Source organism: Pelophylax lessonae (assembly GCF_965119305.1).
Source record: "Pelophylax lessonae genome assembly, chromosome: 11".
Lineage (NCBI taxonomy): Eukaryota > Metazoa > Chordata > Amphibia > Anura > Ranidae > Pelophylax > Pelophylax lessonae.
Window position 1 is genome coordinate 136,062,778 of NC_138778.1, and position 17,354 is coordinate 136,080,131.

General features: G+C 42.3%; 1 protein-coding gene across 2 annotated transcripts in view; it reads right to left on the reverse strand.

The window, feature by feature from the left end:
• MYO15B (myosin XVB) overlaps positions 1-17,354 on the reverse strand; it is a 764,404-nt gene that overhangs the window by 700,660 nt on the left and 46,390 nt on the right. For both annotated transcript variants that reach the window (XM_082273009.1, XM_082273008.1), the window contains exons 12-13: positions 14,752-14,839; positions 10,666-10,755 (exon numbers count right to left, since the gene is read on the reverse strand). In XM_082273009.1, the coding sequence (XP_082129135.1) occupies positions 10,666-10,755; positions 14,752-14,839 (178 nt within the window). The remainder of the gene's footprint in view (positions 1-10,665; positions 10,756-14,751; positions 14,840-17,354) is intronic.

The window sequence follows — 17,354 nt, forward strand, 5'->3', positions numbered from 1 at the left end:
TGTTTTGGATCATTGTCTTGTTGGAAGACAAATCTCCGTCCCAGTCTCAGGTCTTTTGCAGACTCCATCAGGTTTTCTTCCAGAATGGTCCTGTATTTGGCTCCATCCATCTTCCCATCAATTTTAACCATCTTCCCTGTCCCTGCTGAAGAAAAGCAGGCCCAAACCATGATGCTGCCACCACCATGTTTGACAGTGGGGATGGTGTGTTCAGGGTGATGAGCTGTGTTGCTTTTGCGCCAAACATAATGTTTTGCATTGTTGCCAAAAAGTTCGATTTTGGTTTCATCTGACCAGAGCACCTTCTTCCACATGTTTGGTGTGTCTCCCAGGTGGCTTGTGGCAAACTTTAAATTACACTTTTTATGGATATCTTTAAGAAATGGCTTTCTTCTTGCCACTCTTCCATAAAGGCCAGATTTGTGCAGTATACGACTGATTGTTGTCCTATGGACAGAGTCTCCCACCTCAGCTGTAGATCTCTGCAGTTCATCCAGAGTGATCATGGGCCTCTTGGCTGCATCTCTGATCAGTCTTCTCCTTGTATGAGCTGAAAGTTTAGAGGGACGGCCAGGTCTTCATAGATTTGCAGTGGTCTGATACTCCTTCCATTTCAATATTATCACTTGCACAGTGCTCCTTGGGATGTTTAAAGCTTGGAAAATCTTTTTGTATCCAAATCCGGCTTTAAACTTCTCCACAACAGTATCTCGGACCTGCCTGGTGTGTTCCTTGTTCTTCATGATGCTCTCTGCGCTTTAAACGGACCTCTGAGACTATCACAGTGCAGGTGCATTTATACGGAGACTTAATTACACACAGGTGGATTCTATTTATCATCATTAGTCATTTAGGTCAACATTGGATCATTCAGAGATCCTCACTGAACTTCTGGAGAGAGTTTGCTGCACTGAAAGTAAAGGGGCTGAATAATTTTGCACACCCAATTTTTCAGTTTTTTATTTGTTAACAAAGTTTGAAATATCCAATAAATTTTGTTTCACTTCATGATTGTGTCCCACTTGTTGTTGATTCTTCACAAAAAATTACAGTTTTATATCTTTATGTTTGAAGCCTGAAATGTGGCAAAAGGTCGCAAAGTTCGAGGGGGCCGAATACTTTCGCAAGGCACTGTATACTCAAGTGGCATACATATACAGTATATATATATATATATATATATATATATATATATATATATGTAGATATCAATATATGGTCTAGACTGAAACAACCTATAGATACTGAATGGTCTGATATACATTCAAGTGGCCTGTATATATATTGATAGCAATGTATGGTCTATACTGAATGGCTTGATATATACTCAAGTGGCCTATATATGTAGATATCAATATATGGTCTATACTGAAACGATAGATGGATACTGAATGGCCTGATATATACTCAAGTGGTATATATATATATATATATACATACACACACACAGTATCTCACAAAAGTGAGTACACCCCTCACATTTTTGTAAATATTTTATTATATCTTTTCATATGACAACACTGAAGAAATTACACTTTGCTATAATGTAAAGTAGTGAGTGTACAGCTTGTATAACAGTGTAAATTTGCTGTCCCCTCAAAATAACTCAACACACAGCCATTAATGTCTAAACCACTGACAACAAAAGTGAGTACACCCCTAAGTGAAAATGTCCAAATTGGGCCCAAAGTGTCAATATTTTGTGTGGCCACCATTATTTTCCAGCACTGCTCTAACCCTCTTGGGCATGGAGTTCACCAGAGCTTCACAGGTTGCCACTGGAGTCCTCTTCCACTCCTCCATGACGACATCACGGAGCTGGTGGATGTTAGAGACCTTGCGCTCCTCCACCTTCTGTTTGAGGATGCCTCACAGATGCTCAATAGGGTTTCGGTCTGAAGACAGGCTTAGCCAGTCCATCAACTTTACCCTCAGCTTCTTTAGGAAGGCAGTGGTCGTCTTGGAGGTGTGTTTGGGGTCGTTATCATGTTGAAATACTGCCTTGTGGCCCAGTCCCTGAAGGGAGGGGATCATGCTCTGCTTCAGTATGTCACAGCACATGTTGGCATTCATGGTTCCCTCAATGAACTGTAGCTCCCCAGTGCCGGCAGCACTCATGCAGCACCAGACCATGACACTCCCACCATCATGCTTGACTGTAGGTAGGCAAGACACACTTGTCTTTGCACTCCTCACCTGGTTGCCACCACACACACTTTAAACCATCTGAACCAAATATGTTTATCTTGGTCTCATCAGACCACAGGACATGGTTCCAGTAATCCATGTCCTTAGTCTGCTTGTATTAAGCAAACTGTTTGCAGGCTTTCTTGTGCATCATCTTTAGAAAAAGCTTAATTCTGGGACGAAAGCCATGCAGACCAACTTGATACAGTGTGCGGTGTATGGTCTGAGCACTGACAGGCTGACCCCCCATCCCTTCAACCTCTGCAGCAATCCTTAGAAGAGGCTTCCTTCTGGGACGACAGCCATGCAGACCAATTTGATGCAGTGTATGGTCTGAGCAATGACAGGCTGACCACCCACCCCTTCAACCTCAGACATATGAGTGCTGCCAGCATTGCTGCAATTTCCCAAAGACAACATCTGGATATGACGCTGAGCACATGCACTCAACTTCTTTGGTGGACCATGGCGAGGCCTGTTCTGAGTGGAACCTGTCCTGTAAAACCGCTGTTTGGTTTTGGACACCGTGCTGCAGCTCAGCTTCAGAGTCTTGGCAATCTTCTTATAGCCTAGGCCATCTTTATGTAGAGCAACAATTTTTTTTTTCAAAGAATGGCAACTAAGCTAATTAGGGGATTGGAAGACCTTAATTACGAGGAGTGATTACAAGCGCTTAACCTATTCTCCCTGGAGAAAAGACGCCTTAGAGGGGACATGATAGCGATTTACAAATACCTCAATGGCAAACCCAGCATAGGAAATAAACGATTTAGTCTAAGAGAGTGCAAGAGAACACATGGCCACACAAGAGATTAGAGGAGAAGCGATTTAACCTTAAGCTGCGTAGGGGGTTTTTCACTGTCAGGGTGGTGAGAATGTGGAACTCTCTTCCACAATCGGTGGTATCAGCGGGGAGTAAGACTCTTGGATGTGCATCTCACAGATCACAATATTCAGGGATATGGGAAATGAATATCCTCACACACACCTACACAGGTTGAACTGAATGGACTGTTGTCTTTATTCAACCTTAACAACTATGTAACTATGGACATGCCCATAGGTTTCTGGGATAGTTTCAACAATGCTCTGCAAGGTAATAACAGGACAAATCACATAGTAGTACGTAGTAGTTTACTACAAATTTTGTTCAGCACTAGACTAACTTTCTTTGCTGTTAAAAGGGAAACTGCACTGCATCTGAGCACTACAAATACATTTTTTTTTAATTTGTATTATTCAAAGCCATCTCCCCCATCCATCCATGTCTCCATGCTTTATTTTGCTGAGAAATAATTTTATAGAAATAAAAAACAAACAAAACCCTAGCATTTCTGGTCGTGGCCATCTTGAGTAAGGGCAGATGATTCATGTATCATTTACTTCCTAGAATCCATCTGCTCTTAGCTCAGACATAGGCTGAGCTGAGAACCCTCCCTTCTCTCCTGAAGACTCCTGGGGTGTATGACATAATTTGCCTAGGCATGGAAACCAGGAAGTAACTAAAGAAATGTAACAAAAAAGTTTAAAGCAAGCAAATATGATATCCTTTCCTATCTATTTACTAATGCTAGCAGCATAACGATTAAAAATAGTCCATGTTGACTGAGAGAGTGAAGTTCCACTTTAAGTCAGAAAATGAATCACAATGGGATTAGCATGTAAATGAAAAAACATCAAGCACAAGATGCTTTTTATTGTATGTAGAACACAAAGCCTTCACAATTCTAAAACTTGTGAGGCCCCACAAACATAGATTGAAAGAATATACAGCAGTATCTATGTAGTAATAGTTACGGGACTGAATACCATTCTTTTCTCTTTAAGGCCATATAAAGAAATAGGGGGGTGATTGTACAAGGCTTAAACTATAAAAAAGCTTGCAGTTGATCCTCATGGGGAAGGCCTCGGGCAGCACTGCCTTAACCAGTTCTGGACTGCTACATAGCAGATATACTGCTATAGGGTGTCCCTCCTGCACAGAATCACATATTCAGTATATACATAGCTCCCAACTGTCCCTGATTTAGAGAGACTTTCCCTGATATAGGACAAAGTCCCTCTGTCCCTCTTTCCTCCTCATTTGTCCCTCATTTTGGTATGATCCGGGGCAGACGTACAGGGGTCATAGGAGTCACCATTGCAACCTGGCCCCGTGCGGGCTCCCTGTATGCCTGCATAGGAGGCATGATTCTGCACTTCTGACTAGGGGGTGCGTGGGCGCGCCGGCGTCGGTGGGCCACTTCTGTTATGAAAATTCACAGCAGAAGCTGATCTGCGGATGCTGGGCACTGGATGTCTGTCGAAACCCACAAATCATCGGGTAGAGGCACAGACTAAAGCTCTGCCTATGTAAAAAAGGCAGAGCTATGTCTTGACAGGGGGGGGGGGGGAGGGGGAGTGATGGATTTTGTGTCTCTGCAAAGCAGAGAATTAAATCCATCACTTCCCTTAGTAAAAGCACCTAACACAGTACACATAAACACTGGCTAGGCACACAGTTGACCCTTTGAGCTCCCTAGACGTTTAACCTCTTCCAAGCCAGTGTCATTAGTACAGTGACAGAGCATATTTTTAGCACTGATCACTCTATTAGTGTCATTGGTGTCCACAAAGTGTCAAAAGTGTAATTTAGCGTCCGATTGTCCTCTGCAATATTGCAGTCCCGCTATAAGTAGCTGATCACTGCTGTGACTAGTATAAAAAAAAAATTCAGTCTATATCCCATAGTTTGTAGACGCTATATTGCAAACCAATCAATATACGCTTATTGTAAATTTGTTTACCAAAAATTTGTAGCAGAATACATATTGGCATAAATTTATGAAGAAATTGAATTTAACATTTTTTATTGGAAATGTTTTGTAGTACAAAGTAAAAAATATTGTTATGGTTTCAAAATTGTAGGCCTTTTTTTGTTTATAGCGCAAAAAAAAAAAAAAACACTGGTGATTCAGAGTCGGTTCACACTAGCGCGACTTGTCAGGCGACTTGTCAGCCTGACAAGTCGCGCTCCCTCGCGGTCCATTGACCGCTACAGGACCCGTTCTAATAGGAGTGACACAAGTCGCTTCGACTTAGAAAAAGTACTACTTCGGGGTGACCTCGGAGCGACTTGCATAGACTTCCATTATGTGAAGTCCCTGCAAGTCGCTCCGAAGTCGTGGTGCATGGGAATGCACAAGTCGCCCCCGAAGTAGTAAAGAGTCATGTCGCCCCAGTGTGAACCGGCTCTAAATGCCACCAAAAAAAGGTCTATTTGTGGGGAAAAAACGGTCACAAATTGTACTTGGGTACAGCGTTGCATGAACGTGCAATTGTCAGTTAAAATAACCCAGTGCCATATCGTAAAAAAATGGCCTAGTCATGAAGGGGGGTAAATCTCCTGGAGGTCAAGTAGTTAAAGATGGCCATAGGAATAGGAAGCCCATGCAGCTTGGCCCATATTTTATATATATTTTGGCTAGGAATAAAACATACAAATAAAAAATATATTTTTTTCCAGGTAACTAACTTATTTCATGCAAATGTTTTATATTTTTATTCAGCCAGCAAGTTACATTTTGGTTCCTGTTAATGATTATCAAGCTCTCCATAGCCACTTTGTAAAAACAATAAAAAAAAGGTAATATACATAGTTTAACAGCTCATGTTTAAATTTTTACAACTAAATGGGCCATACAGTGGGTACGGAAAGTATTCAGACCCTCTTAAATTTTTCACTCTTTGTTATATTGCAGCCATTTGCTAAAATCATTTAAGTTCATTCTTCTTCCTCGTGAATGTACACATAGCACCCCATACTGACAGAAAAACACAGAATTGTTGACATTGTTGCAGATTTATTAAAAAAGAAAAACTGAAATATCACATGGTCCTAAGTATTCAGACCCTTTGCTGTGACACTCATATATTTAACTCAGGTGCTTTCCATTTCTTCTGATCATTCTTGAGATGGTTCTACACTTTCATTTGAGTCCAGCTGTGTTTGATTATACTGATTGGACTTGATTAGGAAAGCCACACACCTGTCTATATAAGACCTTCCAGATCACAATGCATGTCAGAGCAAATGAGAATCATGAGGTCAAAGGAACTGCCTGAAGAGCTCAGAGACAGAATTGTGACAAGGCACAGATCTGGCCAAGGTTACAAAAAGATTTCTGCTGCACTTAAGGTTCCTAAGAGCACAGTGGCCTCCATAATCCTCAAATGGAAGACGTTTGGGACAACCAGAACCCTTCCTAGAGCTGGCCGTCCGGCCAAACTGAGCTATCGGGGGAGAAGAGCCTTGGTGAGAGAGGTAAAGAAGAACACAAAGATCACTGTGGCTGAGCTCCAGAGATGCAGTCAGGAGATGGGAGAAAGTTGTAGAAAGTCAACCATCACTGCAGCCCTCCACCAGTCGGGGCTTTATGGCAGAGTGGCCCGACGGAAGCCTCTCCTCAGTGTAAGACACATGAAAGCCCGCATGGAGTTTGCTAAAAAACACCTGAAGGACTCCAAGATGGTGAGAAATAAGATTCTCTGGTCTGATGAGACCAAAATAGAACTTTTTGGCCTTAATTCTAAGCGGTATGTGTGGAGAAAACCAGGCACTGCTCATCACCTGTCCAATTCAGTCCCAACAGTGAAGCATGGTGGTGGCAGCATCATGCTGTGGGGGTGTTTTTCAGCTGCAGGGACAGGACGACTGGTTGCAATCGAGGGAAAGATGAATGCGGCCAAGTACAGGGATATCCTGGACAAAAACCTTCTCCAGAGTGCTCTGGACCTCAGACTGGGCCGAAGGTTTACCTTCCAACAAGACAATGACCCTAAGCACACAGCTAAAATAATGAAGGAGTGGCTTCACAACAACTCCGTGACTGTTCTTGAATGGCCCAGCCAGAGCCCTGACTTAAACCCAATTGAGCATCTCTGGAGAGACCTAAAAATGGCTGTCCACCAACATTTACCATCCCACCTGACAGAACTGGAGAGGATCTGCAAGGAGGAATGGCAGAGGATCCCCAAATCCAGGCGTGAAAGACTTGTTGCATCTTTCCCAAAAAGACTCCTGGCTGTATTAGATCAAAAGGGGGCTTCTACTAAATACTGAGCAAAGGGTCTGAATACTTAGGACCATGTGATATTTCAGTTTTTCTTTTTTAATAAATCTGCAACAATGTCAACAATTCTGTGTTTTTCTGTCAGTATGGGGTGCTATGTGTACATTCATGAGGAAGAAGAATGAACTTAAATGATTTTAGCAAATGGCTGCAATATAACAAAGAGTGAAAAATTTAAGGGGGTCTGAATACTTTCCGTACCCACTGTAGAACAGACTATTTCCCCTCCCTGTCTGCTATGTTCAGACAAGGCATGAAGTTTCAACCAGAGAGAGAGAATCTGCAGGCAAACGGTTTGTGCAGCTAAACCTATAGAATGCTGTGACACCAATGCCATGGTTGCACCATCTATTTAATACTTATTTGTGAAACAAAAATGTTATATCAATAATGATAATAATAATACAGAAAAAAACTCCAATTAAATTAAATGCTTTTTATTAAAACCACTTAAGCCCCGGAAGATTTTACCCCCTTCCTGACCGGGGCCTATTTTGCGATTCGGCACTGCGTGACTTTAACGGACAATTGCGCGGTCGTGCGACGCTGTACCTAAACAAATTTGATGTCCTTTTTTTCCCCACAAACAAAGCTTTCTTTTGGTGGTATTTGATCACCTGTGCGATTTTTTGTTCATGCGCTATAAACAAAAAAAGAGCGTCAATTTTGCAAAAATAACAATATTTTTCACATTTTTTTATATGAAATTCCCCCCAAAAAAAAGTAAAAATCAAATTTTTTTAACATTTTCGGCCAATTTGTTTTATACTACATATGTTTGGTAGAAAAAAAATTGCAAAAAGCGTATTTTGATTGGTTTGCGCAAAAGTTATCGCGTTTACTAACTACGGGAAAGATTTCTGTAATTTTTGGTGTTTTTTTTTTTTAACGAGTAATGGCGGCGATCTGCGATTTTTTTTGCGGGACTGCGACATTGCGGCGGACAGATCGGACCCTTGACTGACATTTTTGACACTTTTGGGGTTACCAGTGACATTTCTACAGTAATCAGTGCTATACATATGCACTGTTACTGTAAAATTACACTGGCAGTGAAGCGGTTAACTTTTTTTGAGAGGGAGGGGTTATGTGTGTCCCTAGGGGCGTGATTCTAACTGTGATTGGCTGTGGCTTGAGGTGTAGGAACAGTGATCAACGGTCCTACATACTAGAACCGTATGATCACTGTTTCTACACAGGGGAGAATGACAGGCGGCTTGTTTACATTAACCTCCTGCCTTTCTCCCTCTCCACCGACGATCGCGAGTGACCGGCGGACGATCGGTTCCGCCGGTCACACACGCGGGGGGGGGGGGGTCCGGCAGCGCGCGCTCGCTACCTAGAGCCTCACAGGCGAGCGACGTAGACCTACGTCGCTCTGCCTGTGAGGGGCTGACTGCCGATGTAAATATACTGTGAGCAGTCGGCAAGCGGTTAAAGGAGAATTCAAGTTTAGTTAAAATGTCTCTGGCCCTCATTTCCTACCTACTTAACCTATCGTCAATGAAACCATCCCCCAACCTCTACCAGGTGCTCACTACTTACCTCTTCCCAAAGGAGGCAGCCTCCCATGTTATTTACATCCTTCATTCAGAAGTGTTCTTGTAACTTCCCACACACTTAAATGGGAACCTACTTCAATGGTATTGGTATGGTCCTTTCAAATCCCCCTCCCTGTCTGCTATGTTCAGACAAGGCCTTATGAAGTTTCAACCAGAGAGAGAGAATCTGCAGGCAAACGGTTTGTGCAGCTAAACCTATAGAATGCTGTGACACCAATGCCATGGTTGCACCCTCTATTAAATGTTTATTTGTAAAACAAAAATGTTATATCAATAATGATAATAATACAGAAAAAAACTCCACCAGTTTAAAAATTGTAAATGTAAAAAATTAAATGCTTTTCATTAAAGGAAAATTCAAGTTTAGCTAAAATGTCTCTGGCCTTCATTTCCTACCTACTTAACCTATTGTAAATGAAACCATCCCCCAACCTCTACCAGGTGCTCACTACTTACCTCTTCCCGAAGGAGGCAGCCTCCCATGTTATTTACATCCTTCATTCAGAAGTCTTCTTGCAACTTCCCACACACTTAAATGGGAACCTACTTCAATGGTATTGGTATGGTCCTTTCAAATCTATGTGAAGTTAATGCACAGGTATGGGCAGCGCCAAGAAGACTTCTCACTGGAGAGTGTAACACCACAGAATGTTACGGTCATTGAAGCATATTCATTGGGCATCTGTTGGGTTTTACTTTTTTAGCTTAGTGTAGACTAGGTGGATAGGGAATAAGAGCTTAGTTTTTCTTTTTAATCTAAACCTAAACCTGTCCTTTAAAGTATCTGATGCCACCTTTCTTTAATTGCAAAGTCAAGCTGCCTCTGACTAAATTGATCCATTGCAGCGATTACTACATAGTCAATATGTTCCAAAGAACCCCTCGCAGTTGCTTCAGATCTCAACAACACCATTACCTAGACTGAGAGCCTGAACAGGGAAATCAGGGGAGGGTTTCCAATCCCTAGAAGGAACCTTCCTTATCTAATAGCACACAGGCACAATTACGAAAGCAAAGCAAATTTTCAAGTTCCCAAGAGTTCCTGTATGTTGATCCTCAAGTTATTTTTACAAAAAAAGAATCACATTCATCCAGGGTGAACTGATGCACCAATAAAGACAGGCATAGTTCCTGGATATCGCACAGCTGCCTGAGAAGTAAACAATCAGCCACCTGCAAAGCAAAGAAAAAGGACTTCCCCAGGATGGAGTAACCTTCCAACAAAGGGGTGAGCGCTGGTTTAGGGAAAAAGCCAGGCAGATAAAGAGGGACCAAGAACACAGGGACATGACCTCAAACTAGCAGGGGGAAAGTACAAAACTTACCTTAGACCAGAGATCTTCAAACTATGGCCCTCAAGTTGTTCAGGAACTACAATTCCCATCATGCCTAGTCATATCTATGAATGTCAGAGTTTTACAATGCCTCATGGGACATGTAGTTCGGCAACAGCTGGAGGGCCGTAGTTTGAAGATCCCTGCCTTAGACAGTATTATTATTCACTGAAAGAGTAATTGATGCTTGGAATAGTCTTCCAGCAGAGGTAGTGAGTCAGTCAACATTAAGTGGCTTTAAACATGCTTGAGAAAAACACAGATTTATACTTAGACAAAAAAAGTTAAACAAAAAAACCTGTTGTATATACATAAAAACAAATGGGGCAGGCTCAATGGACCACTTGGTCTTTTGTTCTGCTGTCACTCTTCTCTGTTTCTATGTTTACAATATCTATCTAGTTTTAACATATCTCCTGCTTAAAATAACCCCTGCTTACAGGGCTACATTACCTTCCTTTTTAGACTTACCTGGCATGCTGGGCATCATTCCCATTGTAGGCATCATACCATTCATTGCTGGCATAGAATATGCTGGCATTGCGCCAATCCCAGTATAGCCTGAAAAAAAAAAAAAGGTACATTAAAATACACTCAGGAAAATTAATGTCCACCAAATAAGAGTTTATCGGCCTTGTCTGGATGACATTTAAGTTGCTAAAGTACCAGGTATCATTAACTGTATTCTTCCAGTGTGGCAGGGGTTAATACAGCAAAAGGGCTGTCAAGAGCCCTCGTTAGGAGAGCTCGATTATGCCCACCCTTTCCTTCCAGATTCGCCGTTCATAGAAGTTGTAATACAACTTCTATGTATGACATAAGATCTCTGAAAGGGGGACAGATGGATGACTGATAGCTCTGCCCCCTCCATACAGCTTCTCGAAATGGCGGATCTGGCAGGAAAGGGTGGACATCGTTGAGCTGTCCTGACAAGACCAATTGAGGGAGGGGCAAGTTATATCCCTTCTGCTGATTTTTCTGTTTGTAAGTTTAGGGAAACACTAAAGGCTTTAACATGTGCAAAAATAAAAATATGGTAAACATTTTCACACCCACCATCCATTTTTTATTGTATTTATTGCAGATTTTTTTTGATGATGTAGCACTCTCCTAGGTAGGTGCTAGAGAGATAATATAGTTTTGGATCTTGTCTGCTTACCAGAAAGATTGCCAGGTAAATCTATATTGTTCTCTGCCTACCAGTGAGCAGGGTCTGCTAGTGAGGTCTGCTCATTGTGCTCAGGTGCAGCTCAGTTTGTCTAAAGTGTTTCACACTGGTCCAATAGAAAGGCACATTGGACAGTGGGAGGAAGCCTGACAAATGAGTGCACAGACATTTAGTACAGGCCTGGTGATTGGCAGAGGAAAGTGTCTTGGTGCATGCTGGGATACTGTATAAATGCGAAGCGCACATGTGCTCGGGGTCTTCCAGCTGGAGAGTGGGGTCCCAGAGGAAGGGGGCGGCTGCCCTTCCTCTGTAGAAGCTGCCATGCGGCCTCAGGTGGTCGACCTGAGGGCCTGGGAGTTAGAGAGGAACTGAACCCAGAGGTCTTGCAGAGCTGACTGGAAGGGAGACACTGGAAAGGATCTGATTCTGCATACAGTGAGTACAGATCTGTGTCAAGGGACCTGTCCTGCCCATCCCTTCAGTTAGAGCAGTCAGTGGACTAGTCTCAATTTAAGGGGATACTAGAGAGTGTATTGAAGATAATGTAGTTGCATCGAGTCTGCTGCTGGAGACAACAAGAAGTCTTAACCCCTTCCAAACAAGAGGCAGTATGGTTAAAGCAGTGTGTCTACTTCCACAGGTAACCTGGGGAGGCCAAGTGAGAGTTGCCTTATCAACTGTAAATAGTTTGAGTTGAAGTATCCCACTATTCCCTTCTCCCATCCAAGTTCCACAATACCCCCTGGACTGTTTATTAAATAACGAGCCATCGGGAGTAGGGATGGATGTGTGAACTGTCCCTAAGTGTCTGTCTGCAGGTATTTAGAGGAGGCCCAAGAAGTCGTCACACAGCAAGCTCTACGAGGGCAGTGCTAAATTTACATTTTTAAATTTTTCCCCCCTAATTTATAAAAATAGCTGAATTGCTGACAACTGAAAAACTAGCAATCAATCAGTTGTCACAGTTGTCATTGTCCTTAAAATTATTTTTGGGTTTACAGATCTGTAAACAGAGGCAGGGAGCATAAGAAAATATATCCCAGCACTGAAATTCAAAGAACTCAAACATTTTTTGTTATAAAGATATAGATATAACCCATTCACTTAAATCATACAAACTTTAACATGATCATATCACTTTTCTATCCTAATTGCTAGCTTTCATAAAAATAATAGCTGGTGATGCTGACATAAAGCTCATTGTTTAAGCATTTTGTATTAGTAGGTGACAATGCTCTGGCCCTGTCTCCCACAACCTTGTGCCTAACAATCACCCTGTTTCAGGCTAACCCAAAGAAAACCATGAGCCTCTCTGCTGCTGCACATTGCCACGGCCTATGCCACTGTTGTCACCATTTGAAGCAGACAGGTCCACTCCATTAAAAGCCCCCAACTCCCCAAGGTCATACATATTAATTTCCACTGCTATTACTCTGAATGATCTTGAAGTTTGTAGACTTACTTTGTGAAGATCCCCACACATATATTCACTGAATTCTGTGACACGTATTCACTATGCCCTGTAAAGGGGCACTGCTGCGTCACACATTTCACAGAGCCTGCCTTATGAACTACAGAGGTGCTGAGAGGAGGGGCTTCAGGAAGCAGAGTCAGTACAGGAATCACTGCTTGCACGCAGCAAGACACCATGGGATATGTAGTCTTTAGAATTGGAAAGTAAACAGCAGAGGAGAAACTGCAAAGCATGCAGGCAATCCAGTAAATTGTGGAAAGAGATGGCCAGCAGACAGGCAGCACACACAACATGCATATTTTTTTTTTTAAAGTAAGCGTATATTAGATTGTGAAATTGTATTGTTATTACAATGTCAATGTTATAAAATGAAAGTGTCCTGTGTCCGTGGAACTGCAAAAACCAAGGTAATTTAACATATGATCCTATGGGAAGATTGTTTCTAGTATTAATAAAATGAAGACAGGTTCTCCTTGAAGCTCAACTGCAACCATTTGAGTGAGAAAAATTTATAACCTCTGTTTTTAAATGTCAACTGTGTTCCTGTTGGGGAAATTTTACCTTCACTGGCGACCACATAGGAAGTGAGGAAATCTCCACAACTGGCACACATATAACAATAAAAATTTCACAGAGGTCCTCACCCTAGCCTTCATCCCATGAGTTCCACTGTAAGAGTGATTTTGCTCACTTCCTGCCTCTGAAGACGGTAGCAAGTGGGAGCAAAAAGAGGGAATATCTACCCAAAGGGTGCAGAAAAAGCAAAAAATAGCAAAATATTTAAGGCCTTATTCACATGTGCAAATTGCTTCTTGCCCCATGCAGGAGTATCTCTTATCAGCATGGGGATGTGCAGATGCTGTGTGCATCCCCGTGCCGGCGTCCCATTGTGGTCTATTGGGACACACAGCTGTACGGACACACCCGCTGTGTCCTTATATGACATTTGGTTGCGAGTTCCGAACTCACCCTGTCTAGATATCCAGGTGTACAAGTACCTTCAGGCTCCATGCACTGGGCTTAAAAAAACTCCAGTTCCCTTGGCAGAACTTTGCTTGAGAATTTGTCCTCTAATGCCTGTGTGTGTTTTGGATAAGGATGGGCGAACGGTTCGACACGAACATGAGTTTGGGCCAAACATTTGCCTTTTCAAATGTTCGCCGAAAACCCGAATTTGCAGGGTGTGCGCTGGGTGTTCGCCCCCAGGAACACCCTGCAATGCAGAGTGCTGCACAGTGCATTCTGCGCCCTGATTAGGCAAAGTTTTAACCCAATCAGGGCAGTGTAAGCTGGTTATTAAGAAACGGGGCCAGAAAGCCGGCCGCCGCGTCCTTCACAACCAATAAGTCATCAGCTGTCAATGGGTTTCCCCACTAACAGCTGAACAAAAAAAAAAAAAAAAAGTGCCAGACGTATACATTTTAAAGAGAACCCCATGCCAAAATTGAAAAAAAAAATCTATACCAGACCTTTTTCCGAGCATGCAGCCCAGCAGATCAGGAAAGGGGAGGGGACGAGTGATTCCCCTCCATCCTGAACCATACTAGGCCACATGCCCTTAACATGGGGAATGGTGCTTTTGGGCGGGGACTCCCCCACCTTAAAGCACTTTGCCCCATGTTGGGGACAAGGGCCTCTTCCCGACAACCCTGGGCTGTGGTTGTTGGGGTCTTGTATGCTACAGTATATGCCTTTAGTAAATAAACTCCAATGATGCATAAGTTATTATAGAAGAATCGGGTAAACAGTTCCATTCCCAAGCAACTTTATTGAACGTTGACTGACCTTTTCACAACAAGCATTTTATTTTTAAGGAAATCTCAACACAAATACTATTGGATTTAAACACATGTATCACATAAATATTGCCTCGTGTTTACAATGCATCTGGATTAGTTTTCTCTTCCGCACTGACCTTGAGGGGCAAAAGGATTTTGTCTTGTAGGCCCAATGCCTCCACCTCCCTTCATCCGCCAGTTGAGATTGTGACTCTGGTCTAAATCCTGCAAGGGTCAGATATTAAAGCTGGAGTTTAATCCACTTAAATTAAACCCTCCATGCTGACCATCAACATAATAATGACATTTTTAAATAAAACTGTGCCGTTTTCAATATATACCTTATCTTAGACCCAGTGATGTCATCATCACTGGGTTTCTGTGCTTCTCAATGCAATGTAGATAGACCATGGCTGGTGGGAGGGGCTGTCACTGTGCTGTGCACAGCTTTTTGGAAACATTACAGCACTCTGCCTCAGTATTCCTCTCAGCGCTGATGCAAGCAGTGGATTCTGGCCCTTTAGATGAGTCATGCAAATGCTAAAACACCTCAATATGCTGGTGTCAGGTTGGAGGAGTGGGTGTTCCTAGGCAGAATACATTTACATGCAGACTGTCTTAGTAAGGCCCACATGTGTACTAAGCCCTCATGATTGAAAGAACTAAAATCCAATAAATGAAAGGGGTGGGCATGACAGAAGATAAGGTTGGAGTTCAGCTTTAAAGCCCAATTCTAGGCAAAAAACATTTTTTCCCATGCAGTGGGGCTATGCCTGAACTGCAGGGGTTAACGGCTTGCTTTTTTCTAGGGAAGAGGAGAACGGAGATATACTTACCTAATCCTCCAATCTGCTCAGCACAAAACCAGTCCAGCACCCCTGCACAATAGAGGTCTTGAATAGTGGACTGTTCCTGATGTCATCATGCCCAGAGCAGGCTCCACAGACCAGGAACAGTCCACCACTGGACTGTGGGGGAGCACCATTTTCTGGAGGATCGAAGGTTCAAGTGTTTATAAGCTTTCTGCTTACCCTTAGATGACCCTGTGTGAAGAATCGCGTAGGGCGGCACCTGACATGTCATCACGCATATCGGCTGCCAGCCGGAGGACTGGAATCGTTTCGTACTGTAGTTTTATAGGAATCAATGGTACCATGGAGTGTGCAATTTATTTTTTAATAAATAGTTTTATTCGATCTATTACATTCTGAGGTCTGGTCTTGATGATGATTGGAGCAACATTCCTTTGGTGTACTGGGATAAATCAGATAAGCGTTAATGGCTATTTATTAATTAGGGTACATAAAAAGAAAAGGTTGGGACTTTGAGTGAGAGACATGACACGGCTTGCAGGATAAAATGTCAAATTTATTAATGAGTACATACATGTAAAAAAACATGCATAAAAAATCATACATGAAAATAGTTGTAGCATACATAGAGTAAAGGTAATGCATTGTCACAGATCCAGTGTTCATAGCAACCAAATGACAAATTTCCAAGAAATAAAAAATAATTAATATTGCAACATAAAAGAGTACAATAAATCACAGTAGTAGAGTATTTATGTAAAATCGTAACATTGTATACTCAAGGCGTTTCATGGACCAGATATGCCACTTCATCAGGAGTTGATGTTAGATCTAAAAAATATATATATGTATATGTCAGGAAAAAGCAAATGGTGATGCATGAAGACTGGGGGAGGGGAAGGGGAAGAGAGGCAGTGGCCTCAAATACCCAACACTTACAATGTGATAAGATGGTAACTGGCACTGGAAACGAGGCGTGGCCCCGGATGACATCACCTTGGTGTCACTCTCACCACCGTTTTCCATCAAGTCTACCTTCACCATGTTAGCAGCACTATGGTATTCTAACCATATATACTCAAATATACTTTGTATATAATTACTATACATACTCTTTATTTATACTTTTATACATATCTCCCTCTTGCTGCTACATGTACCACTTCTACTCCATTAATCCCAGCCCACACTCCTCATCCGTGTGGCGTGTTCAGCCTGGTTCACCTGCTATGTGTGCCCTCAGCTCCCGTGGGAGACATCTGGGGCAATGCCTCGTTTCCAGTGCCAGTTACCATCTTATCACAGTGTAGGTGTTGGGTATTTGAGGCCGCTGCCTCTCTTCCCCTTCCCCCTCCCCCCCCCCCGTCTTCATGCATCACCATTTGCTTTTTCCTGACATATACATATATATTTTTTTTAGATTTAACATCAACTCCTGATGAAGTGGCATATCTGGTCCACGAAACGCGTCGAGTATACGATGTTATGATTTTACATAAATACTCTACTACTGTAAATTAATGTACTCTTTTATGTTGCGATATTAATTATTTTATATTTCTTGGAAATTTGTCATTTGGTTACCATGAACACTGGATCTTTGACAATGCATTACCTTTACTCTATGTATGCTACAACTATTTTCATGTATGATTTTTTATGCATGATTTTTCACATGTATGTACTTATTAATAAATTTGACATTTTATCCTGCAAGCCGTGTTGTGTCTCTCACTCAAAGTCCCAACCTTTTCTTTTTATGTACATTGAACCGGGATGGAGACGCACGGCATTTCCCACCGTGCATCTCACTCAAAGTCCCAAACCTCCCCCATTCCACTCATTAAGTCAGGTGCCGTCATTTTCTGGTAAGCAGTTTGTGTTTATTGTTCTGTGGTTTAAAGCCCTGTTCGTGAAACATCACACCA